The sequence below is a fragment of the Cryptosporidium hominis genome (assembly GCF_000006425.1).
Source record: "Cryptosporidium hominis TU502 chromosome 8 CHRO018036, whole genome shotgun sequence".
NCBI classification, from domain to species: Eukaryota; Apicomplexa; class Conoidasida; order Eucoccidiorida; family Cryptosporidiidae; genus Cryptosporidium; species Cryptosporidium hominis.
Window position 1 is genome coordinate 1 of NW_667318.1, and position 15,962 is coordinate 15,962.

General features: G+C 29.7%; 7 protein-coding genes across 7 annotated transcripts; 4 read left to right on the forward strand and 3 right to left on the reverse strand.

Moving 5' to 3' along the window:
* Nucleotides 1-820: 820 nt before the first annotated feature.
* Nucleotides 821-2,686, forward strand: Chro.80106 (DNA polymerase alpha subunit). The annotated part of the gene is made up of 1 exon (XM_661718.1): nucleotides 821-2,686. The coding sequence occupies one exon, from the start codon at nucleotides 821-823 to the stop codon at nucleotides 2,684-2,686; it is 1,866 nt and encodes a 621-aa protein (XP_666810.1).
* A 562-nt stretch (nucleotides 2,687-3,248) lies between these two features.
* On the reverse strand, nucleotides 3,249-4,058 carry Chro.80107 (transcription initiation factor TFIIB). The annotated part of the gene is made up of 1 exon (XM_661719.1): nucleotides 3,249-4,058. The coding sequence occupies one exon, from the start codon at nucleotides 4,056-4,058 to the stop codon at nucleotides 3,249-3,251; it is 810 nt and encodes a 269-aa protein (XP_666811.1).
* A 307-nt stretch (nucleotides 4,059-4,365) lies between these two features.
* Nucleotides 4,366-5,598, forward strand: Chro.80108 (cobW protein). The annotated part of the gene is made up of 1 exon (XM_661720.1): nucleotides 4,366-5,598. The coding sequence occupies one exon, from the start codon at nucleotides 4,366-4,368 to the stop codon at nucleotides 5,596-5,598; it is 1,233 nt and encodes a 410-aa protein (XP_666812.1).
* Nucleotides 5,599-6,024: 426 nt separating this feature from the next.
* Chro.80109 (hypothetical protein) lies at nucleotides 6,025-8,934 on the forward strand. Its single annotated transcript, XM_661721.1, has 1 exon — nucleotides 6,025-8,934. The coding sequence occupies one exon, from the start codon at nucleotides 6,025-6,027 to the stop codon at nucleotides 8,932-8,934; it is 2,910 nt and encodes a 969-aa protein (XP_666813.1).
* A 463-nt stretch (nucleotides 8,935-9,397) lies between these two features.
* Chro.80110 (hypothetical protein) lies at nucleotides 9,398-13,147 on the forward strand. Its single annotated transcript, XM_661722.1, has 1 exon — nucleotides 9,398-13,147. The coding sequence occupies one exon, from the start codon at nucleotides 9,398-9,400 to the stop codon at nucleotides 13,145-13,147; it is 3,750 nt and encodes a 1,249-aa protein (XP_666814.1).
* A 66-nt stretch (nucleotides 13,148-13,213) lies between these two features.
* On the reverse strand, nucleotides 13,214-14,842 carry Chro.80111 (sugarless CG10072-PA). Its single annotated transcript, XM_661723.1, has 1 exon — nucleotides 13,214-14,842. The coding sequence occupies one exon, from the start codon at nucleotides 14,840-14,842 to the stop codon at nucleotides 13,214-13,216; it is 1,629 nt and encodes a 542-aa protein (XP_666815.1).
* A 628-nt stretch (nucleotides 14,843-15,470) lies between these two features.
* Chro.80112 (ring-box 1; RING box protein 1; regulator of cullins 1; RING finger protein; ZYP protein) lies at nucleotides 15,471-15,845 on the reverse strand. The annotated part of the gene is made up of 1 exon (XM_661724.1): nucleotides 15,471-15,845. One exon carries the CDS (start codon nucleotides 15,843-15,845, stop codon nucleotides 15,471-15,473), a length of 375 nt encoding a protein of 124 aa, XP_666816.1.
* Between the last annotated feature and the right edge of the window lie 117 nt (nucleotides 15,846-15,962).

A 15,962-nucleotide genomic window follows, 5' to 3' on the forward strand; every position in this document is an offset into this window, starting at 1 on the left:
TCACTTTTTNCTTTTCCTTAATAAAATTATTGAGAAAAGAAAGAGAATTATCTAATTTCCCTTTTTTTTTCTTTTCTTTTTCTATTTTCCCTCAATTCTTTTAACTTTAACACATTGCAAGGAATATTCTCATTTTGAGGGGTATTACTGTGAGTTTGGCGCCTTTTGGCGGCAACTTGGATTCACAATAAAATTAATTTTGGAAGATGAATAATAGGTGAGAATTAAAAAAAAAAAAACTATTTAATAGTAGTTAATAATATTATTTGGGTAAATTTGAATTGTTATTATTATTCATTTGGAATATAGAAATATATAATATTAGAAAAAAACTAGATTTATGAAAATGAACAGAGTAGATTTAACTTAAAGCAAGTGGGGAGGAACCTTTTGTAGGAAATAAAGGCCACAATTGGATTACTATACCTTCAAAAAATACACTGCATTAAAAAAAATTGTGTACCAAATTAATTTATTACGAAATTAGTACATATTTAGATTTAAACTTGACTTGTTTCAATACATTTTTATTTTCATAAATTAGTTTCATAATATTCAACGGTATCTTTGCATGCAAAAATACCGGTATATACATATTATGTAAAAAATAAATAAATGCGCGGTAATGTAATAAATTATTAACACTGTAAATGTGGGAAAGTTAACTTTTTTTTTTTTTCTTTTTTTAAATATAATTTGAATTTAATAAGATATTCAAGTATACAAATTAATAGGGCAAGTTTATTAGGATTATCGTTATTCTTCTCATATAGTTAAATTGTAAAGTAACCAAACTTTTGGGAAAGAGAGGAGGGAAAAAATGAGCTCTACTGAAAGTGGAGAGCAAATAATTGAAAGAATCCAAACTTTACTTGGGGAAGAATATGATAACTATAAGGAAAGCTTTGAAGTAATTCATAAAATAAATCCATTAAGTAATCCCCATAAGTTTATCAGTCATGTAGAGAAATATTTAGGACACCCAATTTCAGTAATGAATGATAAATCGGATTTTGGATATCATAAAACTGAATTAAATAAATCTTCATCAAGAAATATAAATAGAAAAAGTATTAGTGGGATAAAAGGATATTCTCCATCCAGGAAAGGATTATCTGGAAATTCTTACAAATTCACAAATATCAAAAGCTTTTCCAATATTATGAAAGATTTTGGTAATGAATGTATTGAATCAGAAGGTTCTTCAAATTCAAAAATAACCACATTTAAAAGTAATATTACACCCATATATAATGAAAATCTTTTGCGTAGAAAAGGATGTTTGACTGATAAAAGTTTTACAAAGTATTATGCAGAAAGAATTGTAGAAAATTCAGAAGATTCACTTTGGTTGGATTCTGATTTAGAATCATATAGTAAAGAAATTGATAGAAGAATTCAAAGTTTGATTGATGAAATTGTATCAAACTGCTCAGATCTTTGGATTGATGAACAAGGAAATAAATACCCAATTATTCCAATTGGAGAGACAAGAAAACAAGCTGTTGTTACTTTAGGAGCAATAGGATGTGATAATGAAGGAAATCTGAACGAACAAAGCGTTATATTACTTGGTACCACAGCTTCTAGTTCAGGAAATATTTCCCAACTTAAGCTTGGAAATGTGAATGGAGATTTTGCTCTATATCCAGGGCAAGTTGTAGCAATATTGGGTAATACTGAGACCGATGAATTTGGACAAAATTGTATACTTGCTAAAGAAATTATTGGTGGATTACCTCCGAAACCTGCAGAGACCAGTCTTAAAGAATTGAAAAATATTCCAGAATTTTACGCTGGAAAAGGAGAACATCCTGTACAATGTATGATCTTTTCTGGACCATTCACAACTGATAAAGAAAATCTCAATTATGATTATCTTAATGAAATACTCAATTATGCAAATATTGAAAAACCACACGTACTTATCCTATTAGGTCCTTTCATTGATGTAAGAAATGAATCAATTAAAAAGGGTGATTTATTTGATTTTGGCTCGAATACATTTATTACTTTTGAAGATCTCTTTCGAAGAAATATTTATAATTCAATTGAAAGTTTTGCAAGAAAGAATGAAAAAGTTAAGATATATATCATTCCATCAGAATATGATGCAGCACATAAAAAAACAATTCCACAACCAGGACTTAAAGAATCATTCTTTCCAAACACAAGTAATGAATCATTGACATTTTGTCGAAATATTCATTTTCTATCAAATCCATGTGAACTTTATATTAATGATATAAAAATTTCAATAACTTCTTCTGATATTGTGACACCAATTATTAATTCTTGTATTACTAGAAGTGGAAATCTTCCTTTAGAAGTTGTACTTAGCCAATTTTTATATCAAAGAACTTTATATCCTTGTTTCCCAGTACAACATCCAATAAATCCCAAACTTCTTCAAAAGCTTGCTTTATCTGGTGAACTACCTCATATTATAATAACTCCATATGGAAGTTCTTGCCCTTTTGTTAAATCTGTACTTGGGAGGATTTTTGTTAATCCAACTGGAAATAAACCATTTTCAGGAGTTTCATTATACATTAATTCTCCAACAGAATCTCAAATTCAACAAGCAAATGAACTTTGTCAGAATTTGGATGAACAAACATGTAAAGTTCCATTATTTATTCAAGAACGTATATGTGCTGATGAAATTAGCTTTTCAAAAAATTAAAACTAATTATATATAACTAGTTTAGTAAATTTATTCAAAAATCTTTGATCTTCTCTTTAATGTATCAATTCCTCCTACTAACTTTGGAGTAAAATCACTTGGTAATAACTTTTCACCAACTAAAAGAAGCTCTTTATAAACCCCTCTGACAGTTGTTTCACCACTTTTTGCTGCAACTGCAACACTTTTCATTTCAATTTGAATATTACATAAATTACATACAAAGTATATTGCTCCAGCAGCTAGTGAATTAGGACGATGACTTTTATTGATATACTGTTCAGCAGTCCTACAAACATACTCTGCAATACCAACAATTTCATGAGATAACTGTAAATAATGGCAGAACCTTGGCATTAACTCTGCTGCTGAAGAACTTAAAGTTGGACCTCTCCTTGGTAAATCTTTTTTTAATTTATTAATTGACCTTACTAACTCTCTTTCTGAAATAGTTCTATCAAATGATAACAACTCTTTAACTGTTCTAGAAACACCTTCTTCTCTACATGCCAAATATACAATGGCAAGTACATGTTTTTTACCACTTTTTAATATATTCAAATTACTTTGCTTCTTTAACAATCTCCTTACATCTCTCAATAATGTTATCATGAAGTGAAAAACTATTTGCTATTTGCCTTAATTGATTGAAAACTTCTTTAATCATGCGATCACTTGATGCTTGAGTGTTGTGCTTTAACATAGTTTTCATTAATTTTTTATCACCAACAAGTAACTGAGAATCGGTACCATCATCTAGCCAAACATCATTTACAGAACCAATACGAGACTTAGAATTACCATCATTCCCATCGTTAGAGAAAGATCTCCATTCTTGTTCCTCATTTATGACTCTATCTTCAACAACAACTCCGCATCTGGTGCATATTTCAGACCCAGATTTTGAATCGTAGACAACAATAGAATTTCCAGCTCCACATCTTTTGCAAAATTTGGTAGCTCTAAAGCTTCTAAATAGATGTGGAAGTGCTCCTGGCTTGTCAAAATCTTTATTGGAAACTATTCCAGCTTGAATAGTTGCTGGTATTGCAGGAACTTGTTGAGTTGGTTCACTTTCTCCAATAGTTTGTTGTATTTTCCTCTCTGAATATGGATTGCTCCTTCCCAAATCATTTTGTTTATCAGATAATAACTTATCTGAAGATCTAATTGGTCCACCAGTTAATCCATCTGTTAAGTTTCCAAGCTGATTTCTTTGCAAGTTTATAGTATTTGAAGCAGTAGGAGTATTATTAATAGTGAGATTATCCATTCTATTTCCTACACTACTAATTCCATTTGCTTGAGAAGAACTCATATTCTGAGTATCCACAAGTGAATTAACACCTGAAGAAGAAAGGTCTGAATTCATAGCAATATTACCGTAATTTTGAAAACTTCAATATAAACCTCTCTATTGATTGACTTTTAGCCAAGAAAAATACAATTCTTTTCCTATATCCTTTTTACTTGTTTGATTCTTATTAATTATGGAAATATATAATTTAATTAAATATCAACATCCAAAAATGTTGGCGCCAACTGCAACTTTGTAATCGTATTGACATTAAACTTGTAGTTATATTTCCAATTAATTAATAAACATTTGCAGAAGCAAATTAATGATAATTATATACTCTTAATTTAATATACTGAGGTTGTTTAGATATCTTGTAACTATGTCAAAAGTTCCAATTTACATTGTTACTGGATTTTTGGGATCAGGAAAAACTACCCTTTTGCGTCATATAATAAGTAGTCATGATCAAGATGCAAAGATAGCTATAATACAAAATGATTTTTCTGATGAAATGGGGATTGAGGCCCCTACCATGCAGGATAAAGATGGTAATTTATTTAAAGAATTTTTTGAGCTTCCAAATGGTTGTGTTTGCTGTACTGTTAAAGACGAACTATTAAAGGCAGTTGAACATTTATTATCAATGAAAAGATTCGAGAAGATACTTTTGGAAACTACAGGTATTGCTGATCCAGAACCAATAATTGAGAAGTTTTGGCTTGATTGTGAGCTTGAAACTAGTGTTGAATTATCAGGAGTAATTACTGTAATTGATACTTATAATTTTAAGAATTACTTAGATTTGGAGCTTATTAATAAGAAAGTAAAATGTGAAACCAATAAAAATTTACTTAAAAATGATAGATACCATTTAAGCCAGGAATCAAGTCAAAATAGCTCATCATTGAAACTTTTATCACCAGAAATAATTAAGCAAATAACGCTTGCAAACAAAATTGTTCTCAATAAGACTGATCTTTTAATTGAAAATGGATTGGAAAAAACTTCAAATAATCTCCAAAAGGTTGCAGAAGTCGAAGCAATTATTAAAGCAATTAACCCAACTGCTAATGTTGTCACTTCAATTAAATCCCAAGTAAAAATGGACTGGCTTTTTGATCTTGATGCTTTTAATATTCATAAAATAACCCATGAAATAGACAGAGCTTTCAATAATTCCTTAATTTCTTCACATTCAAATAATTCTTTACTCCCAAATATCTCTTCTCACACCATTTCCTTCAACTCGAATGCCGTATTTGATTTTAAGTCGGTTGAGAGAGCGGTTGCAAAGCTTGCTTGGGAAGAAGATGATAGCTTAGAAAATGAGGACTTGGAAGAACAGAATCAAGATTTAAAATACGACTCTGTGAACTCTAAATATGGAAAATTCATTAGATTTAAGGGTATATTCAAGGCTAAAAACTCAATTGAATCTGATCATTCAAACAACTCCATTGCTATATATGCTTTGCAAGGAGTCGGACAGATTTTTGAAATTCTACCCATTAATATTAACGAACAAATTGAAAACTCAAAATTCTTCTTCTTGGGAATTAAAGTTGACAAAGATAAGCTTGATACACTTTTAAAATCTTGTATCATACAATAGTTTTACAATTATTATTTATTTTCTTCTAATTTTTAAATCATCATTTCTTAATTATGCCAATTTAATATCAAATAATTAATTCCAGAAAAAAAAAAGAAAAAAAAAAAAAAAATGAATAACACTCTTTAAATAGATATATGTTCTAACCTCTCTTATCTGCTTTTATTTATTATTATTATATTATTACGTGTTACATGCACTCATGTGGACAAATTAACTTTTTTTTACATTATTTTGACAATAAAAAAATTCAAACATGTATACCGGAGTAGGCGCCAAACCACCACCGGTATATAAATTCAAAAAATATTGTCAAAAAAAAAAAATCAAATGTTGACACGTCATCAATAATTAATTATTAAAGAAATTATTAGTTGGAAAATTTTTAGTCATTTTATTTTAAGTTAGAGTCTTTGGAGGTTAAAAATGGCAGACAAGGTACAAAGAGTGATGGAGGACATGGTTCCAGAGCTCTTGGACCTTGGAAAACGTAAAGTTTTTTCAAAAGAGGAAATCAGAGAAATTATCAAGCATAGAAGGAACTTTGAATATAAGATAGCTTCAAGAACTCCAATTTTGAGAGATTTTTTAGAATATTTAAGCCATGAATATGAACTTGAGAGAATTAGAAATACTAGAACAAAGGCATTAAAGTTAAAAAAACGTACTATTGGTGATTACTCAATTATTCGTTTAATCCACTTCATTTTCAAAAGAGCTCTCAGAAAGTTCCCATCTGATGAAAAGCTATGGCTTCAAAATATTGACTTTTGTTTAAAATCAGGATCTTCAAAGGCTCTTCAAAGAAGTTTAATTTCTGCTCTCAAACATAACCCAAATAATAGTGTTTTCTGGCTTATAATGTCTGATAGAGAGCTACAAAATGGTAATTCAAAAGAAGCTAGGTCTGCAATTCTTTTGGGATTGAGAGTAAACAAGAGTTCTCTAATACTATGGAGAGGTTTTTCTCAACTTGAAACTAACATTGCATATAGAAAGTATTTAGACTCTTTTTCCAGCTCTAAACTTGCACTTAATAAAGGATTCCAAATTAAAAACTCCAGTGTTATGCCTCTAATTCCAATCTTAAACCATGGCCTGAGAAGAATCAAGCTTGAATATAAGAAAGAAGCTCATATTATATTTATGTTCAGGCAATATTACAAGCTTTATAATACACTTTTGAAGGATGGTGATTTATCTAGGATTGAAGGTATGGACGAGCTGGAAAATCAAATATTTGACTCATTTAATCAAAACAAGAAATTACAACCATTATTTCCAGTATTTGGAATTATTTTAGGCATTGCCAAAAATGACCAATCGGATATATTCAGTCATTTTAAATATGAAATTGACCAACTATTTAGTAATTCAGATAGTGAATTTGTTTTGGTTTCTTTGATCTTTATTTGCAGACTCATTTATAACTGCATTAATGGCCAATTTCCTGTATCTAGTCTAGGAAATCAGTCAAATATCGATACCTCATTTGAAACCATGAATAATTCTATTATAGATTTTGGGTTTCAAATTTCTGAGTCCATTCAAGATTTTGATAATAATCAAGAACTTTCTAATCAAAATGATTCTACAATGGAGAATGATTTAAATTTAGATATGATTACTTGGTACTCTCAGACTTGTTTGAAAAATTTGATATTCAAAGAAAATTTACAAATCAAGAAAACTATTCATTTATTGAAACTTGATCCTAACTTTTGGAATTGTTGTTTTTTAGAAGATTCTAATGTTGAAGATCTTATTCAAATGCTTTCATTATACTCGATACCTAGTATTGTAGATAGAGAAGTATGGAAGGAAAAATTATTTTCAAAAGAGCAAATTGAATCTATTAGAGAAAAAATTATATTATACTTATCTCAGGATTTAAATAAGGACAGATTCGTACAATTAGTCACTGATATAAAGGGTACCATTGAAAAATTGGCTATTGAACCTGAATTTCAAGATTTAAAACTTACTCTATTTGAGGCTCTTGATTCGTTATTTGATTCCAACCATGTAGACAATTTTAATAACTATACTAATGGTGACAAATATACAAGAGACTCTCCAAATCAGAATTTACCTCAAATCCCGGATAATATTCCCCAATTGATACAAGCATATAAACAATTCATTATATATTATGGTACAAAACCACTTTCACCTAATCAGGTTACATTCATGATACAATCCATTAACAAGCTGTTAGATCTAATCCAAAACCAAGTTGAAAACGATGAAAAACAGTCTGAAAGTTTGGATTTTATTGGATTTTCAAAATCAATCTTCTGGACTTTATATATCATAAGCACCAATTCACAAGAATTAAATGAAGAATATTCACAAAGTCTTCTCAAACTTAGACAAAGAATCATCTTTTCCTCACTTAATATTTTACCAAGATGGATTTCTACTAGGAAAATTCCAGGGCTCATATTCAATACATTAATTATTTACTCTGTACTTAAATCTACAGAGAATATGGATAATTCATTATCAAGTCTAATAATCAAATACTTAAAATACCAAGAGACTGGTATGGAAATTAATTTTGTTTCATCATCTATTATTGGTATTCTTAAAGAATCTATAAATGAAGATTATCTTACTCATGCTACTGAAATTCTTCTTGAATTACCATCTGAATATAGCTGGTTACTTTCCAATAATATTACTATGATGTCTAAAACCAACAAAGATATTACATCAATTACATTCATGCTTTCTTGTATAACTTTACTATACTTACTACTTGAAAGATATCTGGAAAAATGTATTTCACGAAAAAACAGTCACAATAAACTCAGTGATCCGAATCTACAAGATCCAAATAATTATCTAATACCTAAACTATTTTGGATGTTGAACCATCTAATTACTTATATTAATGGTCTTGATGACTTTAAGTCTGAAGAATTCAAAATAAATTTGTACGTAAGATATTTACTTCTCATTAAACTTATAGAACATTTCAAGGTAAAAAGAATTCTTTCTCCGAAATTTGGAGAATTTAATAACGGTACCCAGATACCTACTTTTTCAATGCTAATTAGTCAGTTTAATAAATGCTCTTCACAAATGCCTTCTGGCAAAATGCCTTCTGGGCTTAGCATTGTAACTATCTCTACTTTACCCGTAGATGATCCTCAGTTCGAGCTATTCCTAAAAAGAATATCCAGCATACAAGAAAATGGTCAAGAAGTCTTTGAAACCCTTGAATCTCAAAACAATCCCCATCAAATCTTAAATAAAGTCATGCAAAATATTTTAAATCCATGCCAACTTTTGGCGCCAACATCTATATATGTAAATACTAATTATTTATAATTGTGTTGGAAAATTGAATAAGTTTTCAATTAAGAGTTTAGATTAGGTACAAATAGATTAAATCTCATATATAAATGATTTTAGTTTCTCATATATATTTTTATATTTTTAGGTTATTTCTAGCAAACTTAATATTTTTCTCAATATTTTATAGTAGAAATTGTTCAAGTTACCAATTCCGCCACGTAATTTATGCAGGAATGAATTTCAATTAGGCGCCAAGTTGGAGTTTTAAGAACTAAGCAAGCAAATAATAAGTATTAATTTAATTTCAAATAGAGAAACTAGGTAAAAAGAGTTTGAGATTCTGAAAGGTTAGTTAAAGAAGTCCTATAGAGTTGTTTGGTTAGTTAGAATTTCTGAAGGGATGAATTGGAAATAGTTTCTTTAATTGTCAAAGATATATTTACACACACCCACAAAGCAGAATTAATAGGTTACCAAGAGTGTGAAAGGGTGGAATATGAGAGAGGAAGAGGGATATCATAAGAAGGAGGAGTCAATTACAATTCAACCTCGTTTATATAGTTTTGATAATTCATGGGATAATGTTGTATTAAAGCTAAAACAAACAGATTCTCTCAAGTTTCCAATAATAATTGATCAAGTTGTAAGAAGCGGAAACTTATTTTATATATCTTTAATTACAGGTCAGCTATTAAGATGGGATCCAGATGAAGTTACAACAAATTTGATAGTTCTTGAACCTCCTGTAGGTTTTTCTGGAGGAGGTGGTGGCAATGGTGGCAACGGTGTTATGGGAGGAGTAGGGAAGAATTATGAAAATATCGATAAGGGAAGATCTCCTCAGGCACCACAAATCTTTGTAGATCAGACAGGAGATCACGCATTGATTGTTCATAACACCGGAGAGACATGGTATTTACATTCAACACAAGTAAAAGCAAGACATATCCAAAAGTTGAGTAACTATTCTATCTTGAGTGTAGCTTGGAATAACTGGGAGACTTCAAGAAATAGTGCAGTTTCTGTGATTATTGGGTGTAAAAAGGGAACCATTTTGACCACAATTCTGGGCCCCGATATATCATCCAGTTCCACAGTAATCAGAGTTTTACATGAAATCTCGGGTACCCCAATTTTAGGAGTCATGCTAGATTCAATTTGGATGAAAGACTCTGATGATGCTCATGATAATCAAAACAATGAATCATCATTGAATAAACTACAATATGTAGTATCTGTTTCAACACCAACGAAATTACTTTTATGGTATGGTCAAAATAGAATCATTGATTTGTTCGTTAAAAATGATGATCTTGGAGAATCATCTCGGTACTGTTTGGAAATTGGATCTACTGAAACAGCTTCATTAACAAGTAAAATACGATTATTGGAGGTAACTAATTATCATTTTTTAATTTGGATTAGCAGTAGAGAAATATCCATTTACTATGTTAATAGAAGTAAACATTCTATTTTAGAAGCCTGTGATTATATTGGTCAGCTTAAGAAATATGATTTTTTCTCCAATTCCAACAAGATTCCCAATAGTGTTGAATGCTCTAGATATCATATTATTGCTTTATTTGAGGATTATTTGGATGTAATTTCTCCAATTACTGCAAAAAGCATATATAAAGTCTCAATTGTGAGTATTCCTGGGCAATTAGTAGTAGGAGGAGAAGTCATACAAGACTTGCAACTGGCAGGAGATGGAGTGGTTTCAACCATTAAGGCTTTGGCCATTGAAATATCGTCCAGTTTTAATAATCTAAGTACGTTAAGAGGTAGTAACTCCAATAATAATGAGGAATTGGAAATCTTGGACAGAATAAGCTTTATTTGGGGATATAATAATGATAATATGTACAAGATTAATATTATTAATGAAGGAGGAGCATTATGGAAGGAATGGCTTTATGTTGGGATGTATGAAGAAGCTCTTATTAGTACTGAGAAGATATCAAGTACAACTTTGAAATCAAAAAAGAAGTCAATGATTAGAAGACTCCAATTCATTGATTTCTTTAGGAGAGGAAAAGTAAAGCAAGCAGCTCAACTTTTATCAAAAATAGATGATGAATTATCATTTAATGAAATTTGTAATATGTTCATTTACAATGGATGTTGGGAGGGCCTAATAGTATATTTGACTTGTAAGCTTCAGCAATTAAGATCAAATCACAAAGATCCAATTACTACCAGTTCTGTTTACCAGGATGAGACAATTATTTTAAAGTTTGTTGTATTAAGCATCTGGCTGGTAGAGTTGAATTCATTTGTCTCATTTTCTCAAGGAGAGAAGAATATTGATGATAACTATTACTCTGGCTTAATTGGAGTTTTGAAGTTGATATATCAAATTGATGAAGTAGAGACAAAAGTATATCAAATACTCACTCAATATAATCGTAGAATTGCAATTCAATATTATTCAGATCTTAGAAAGGATTGGCATGTCTTGGTTCAAGAATATATTTGTTTTGGAATAATGGATTCAAGTCTAATTAGAAAATGTTTTGAAGTCTTTGTTTCCATTGGGGGTAGCGTTTCAAAAAGGGATAAACTTTTGATTCAATATTCCCCAATACTTGCATTTTTAGATCCAAAGAGATTTCTTTCATTACTAAAGAGACCATCCTTTGCTTCAATTGATTTGAATTTAATTCTCCCATATTTGCTTGATTTAAATGGAATAGACATTCAATATAAGGATCCTTCAGAAGTAAAGGATGAAAGAGAAGAGCTTGACAAGCTTGCAATCTTGTTGATAGAGAATTTTCTTAATTTGAACGGTAAGCAGAGAAACCAATCTGAAATGGAAAGAGTATCCACTCGAGTAAAATTAATGTTACATACAGATACTTGGAAAGGTAATAAAACAATCTGGAATGTATTAGCTATCTTGTGTTCAAAACTTGATGAAGGAGAAGAACTGCTTTTATCTTATATAACTCCTTTACTTAGCAAAGCTAAGATGGAAGGTTCTCTTTATGACTCAAACCCACAAGAATCAAAGCTTGAAATAGAATTTGATCTTCCTTTTCTTCTTAATATATGCAATACCAAACAATATAAAAGGTTGAAAGCTTATGTTTACTGTTTATTAGGATTTTACGATTCTGCAATGTCAGTTTGTCTTAAAGAGTTAAATAGTACTAAACTGACAAGAGATATTATATATAACTTTATTGAGAGCTATGACCAAAGAAGAAAATGGATCTTGAATTTGATTAAGCCTTTAGGATACAATAGAGATATTCAAGGGCTAACAAAACTCCTTGCAGCTTCGCCAAAGTATATTTTGACTTTAAGTGATGTATTAATGGTGATTCCAGATGATATCCAACTTTCATTTCTAAGCAATTTAATCTCGAATAATATTAATCAATTTGACGAATTGCTGCTTAAGAGAACGAATATATATGATAATTATAAACAATCCAGAGAGAAACTTTTGATGGACCTATTTTCTTGTCATACTTCTTATAATGTAGTAGATCCTCAGAATGATATCTGTTTTGTTTGTTATAGAGGATTATTCAATTATCAAGGCTTTACTTTTGAAGATATTCGTGAATTTGCTCATTCTCTAAGAATTAGCCACTTAGATCAAATCCATTTTAGCAGCTTAATAAATTATTTCCTGGTAAAATCAAGGAGCCAAAACGAGGGGAAACTTAAGGATACTGGAACAGTAATTAACCAGAAAGCTGAAATAGATGAAAATAATCCATCTGGATTTGATGAAACTCAATATTATAAATTCTTGAATGATGACTTGAATTCTAATGTTTTATTATTTCCCTGCTCCCATAGCTTCCACTTTGGATGTATGCTTTTGAAATATACATCACTAATGAACCATGATGAAATTAATAAAACAACAAGAATTATAGAGGGTATCTGTAAGCATTCAGCCATATATTCAAAGAACTATAACAAGAATATGCGATCCCAATTCAAATCTGATACCAGTAATAAGCCTTCAAAAATAATTTCTAGAAATATATTGGATTATCAGAATTCGAAGAGGAGTATAAATATGACCAAATCCAAAAAGAAAATGGACTTAATATTAATTAGTGAGAACTCTTCCAACTCTATTTTACATTCTTTATATAAACAATTAATAAATTTAGTAAACAATGATTGCTTGATTTGTGGGGAATTGATGATTAGAAACATCGATAAACCATTTATTACTGAAGATTGCCAAAATACTAACCTCAATAACTTCTATATTTAGAACCATAGTAACTTTAATAAACTTTTGGACTAAAATATTTATTTTTGATTCATTATTCCTTTTTTATTAATTCAATGCTCTATTTTCATACATGTAATTTTCAAGTTTGGCGCCATATTTTGCACTATCGTTATTTACATGCATTTTAGAGTGAACCGCTTCACTTTGAGGAGAATTTGACTGGAATTTGGAATAAACTTGGGAATTAGAATGTATTAGAGGTGGCATTCCGATAGGATAGACATTAAATCCAATCTCAAAAAGCTGATAATGTTGGAGGAAATTTCTTCCATCAAAAATAAAAGCAGGTTTTTCCATATTGCTAAATGCTTGTTGAAAGTTTATGTCTTTAAATGTATTCCAGTCAGTACAAAAAACTAGAGCATGAGAACCTCTAATTGCTGTTTCCAATTCAGCTGATATTTGAATATTATTAGGACATGTAGAGTCAGGAACGATTTTTTTCTCAGTTTGTTCAGTTTGGATATCAGCTTCTCCTTGTTGCCCAATTTGATATGACATATTATGGATACCATACTTACTTAATTCAGAAATAATTTCTGCTTTCTTTGATTTTGGATCGAAAATAGTAATATTAGCCCCTTCTCTTAATAGTTCAAAACAAATAGTGCCAGAAGGGGTTTCCCTGACATCACTAGTATTCTTTTTAAATGAAAATCCAAGTACAGTGATTTTCTTGTTATTAAGTGAATTAAACATTGATTTAACAATTTTGGCAGAAAATGAAGTCTTTTGAACTTCATTCAAGTGAATTACTTGTCTCCAATACTCAGCTTCATCCTTCAAATTAAAATGATCGAATAGGTAAGCAAGGCATAAAACGTCTTTCTTGAAACAGCTCCCTCCAAATCCAACTGATGATGTCAAAAATTCATTTCCAATTCTTTTATCGCTTCCAACAGCTTTTGAAATTTGAGAAATATCAGCACCTGTAGCTTCGCAAAGTCTAGAAAATGAATTAATTGAAGAGATTCTCTGTGCAAGAAATGCATTTGAAGCAAGCTTTGCTAATTCAGAACTCCAAACATTCATCATTAAAATTTTTTCTTCAGGAACCCAATTCAAATAAATCATCTTTAGAATCTCCATTCCAATTTTACCTATTTCTGAATCTGTTCTCCCTCCAATTAAAACTCTATCTGGAAATTCCAAATCGGATATAGCAGTTCCTTCAGCTAAGAATTCAGGATTTGAAATAACTGTGAAATCTATATCCTTTCTTTTTCTACATGAATATAATACCTCTAATAAAGACTCTGAAGTTTTTACTGGCACTGTTGATTTTTCAATAACAACTTTACTAGTTTCTGAAAATTTGGAAATTGTTCTACAACAATCCTCCATCATAGATAGATCAGGGGCTTCACCTTTATTTCTACCATAAGTTTTTGTTGGTGTATTTACTGAAATAAAAATTATATCACATTCTTTAATAACTTTCTCAATTTCATGACTAAAAAACAAATTTACATTTAATGTTTTCTTTAATATTTCATTTAGTCCTGGTTCATATATTGGAGTAGTACCAGAATTCCATTCTTGTATTTTCTTTATGTTTTTATCGCAAACATATACTTTAAGATTTGGACACTTATACGCAATCATTGCCATTGTTGGGCCACCTACATATCCTGCACCAATACAACATATTTTTTCAGTTTTAATATTTTTCATTTTTTATTACTTTTTGCCAATATTTTAATAAATTATGGTTTATTGGCTTGATATTTCTTTAATATAAAATGCATTAGGCAGACTTCTTATAAATTTAACTTTTATGATAGTTTTTTTCCACTTATATTGTCAAAAATTGTCTAAAATCAAACCTCTTCCATCCAACTCAGTAATTACTATAATGATAATAATAATTTATTGAATGGTTTTCTTTTAAAGAATTTCACCATAAAAATTTAATTATTTTCAACTCGAATTCGAGATTGTTTATTTAATTAACTTTTCTTCTTAAGCTAAACTCTTCCTCTTCTCTTCATTATTCAAAAAACTGTGAATCTAAAATAAACAATTTTGTCTTAAATAATTAACTAAAATTCTATCGTTTATAAATAATACAAAATTTTAAAAAAATGCACGCAAATTAAATTGTCCACATGCAACCTTATTATATACCGGTATCAAAAAAATAACAATAATTTGCACGTAACTGCATGACTATTGTCCACATTGAAAAAAACTTTATAAATAAAAATCATGTAATCTAAAAAAAATTTATAGCTATAATAACTAAATTTAATGGGAATGAAAATATGATATTAAGTTAAGTTAATTGTCTTAAATATAATAATTATCTTCCTTGCTTTTGGAATACCCATTCTGTATTATCTAGAGGGCATACATTTCTTGTTTTCAACCATCTAGATATACAGTGCAGGTGAAATGCATGATTACACTGTCCCCAAGTTACTGTGCATTCTTCGCTTCTTTGAGCAGATCCTGTATTGGCTTGGCATTCTATGCATAAGTCCATAATATGATTCCTACATATTGCGCAGTTATCTACTACAATATCCCATGACCAAAGTGCAACTGCATTCCATTTCTTTATTTCAAATCTTTTCTGACCAGGTTCTGGGTTTACTGAATTGTTAGCAGTATTGTTTTCCTCAATTTTTTGATCAATCATCTCTTCATTAACTTGCTCACAGCTTCTTGTATCCATTATACGTATTAATATAATTAAATATAGATATGTTTTTTTGCTAAAATACTATTCTTATTGTTTTGAAAATGCTCTATTATTAGCTTAAGTAACGAGTTGCGCTTTTTGGTTAACAAG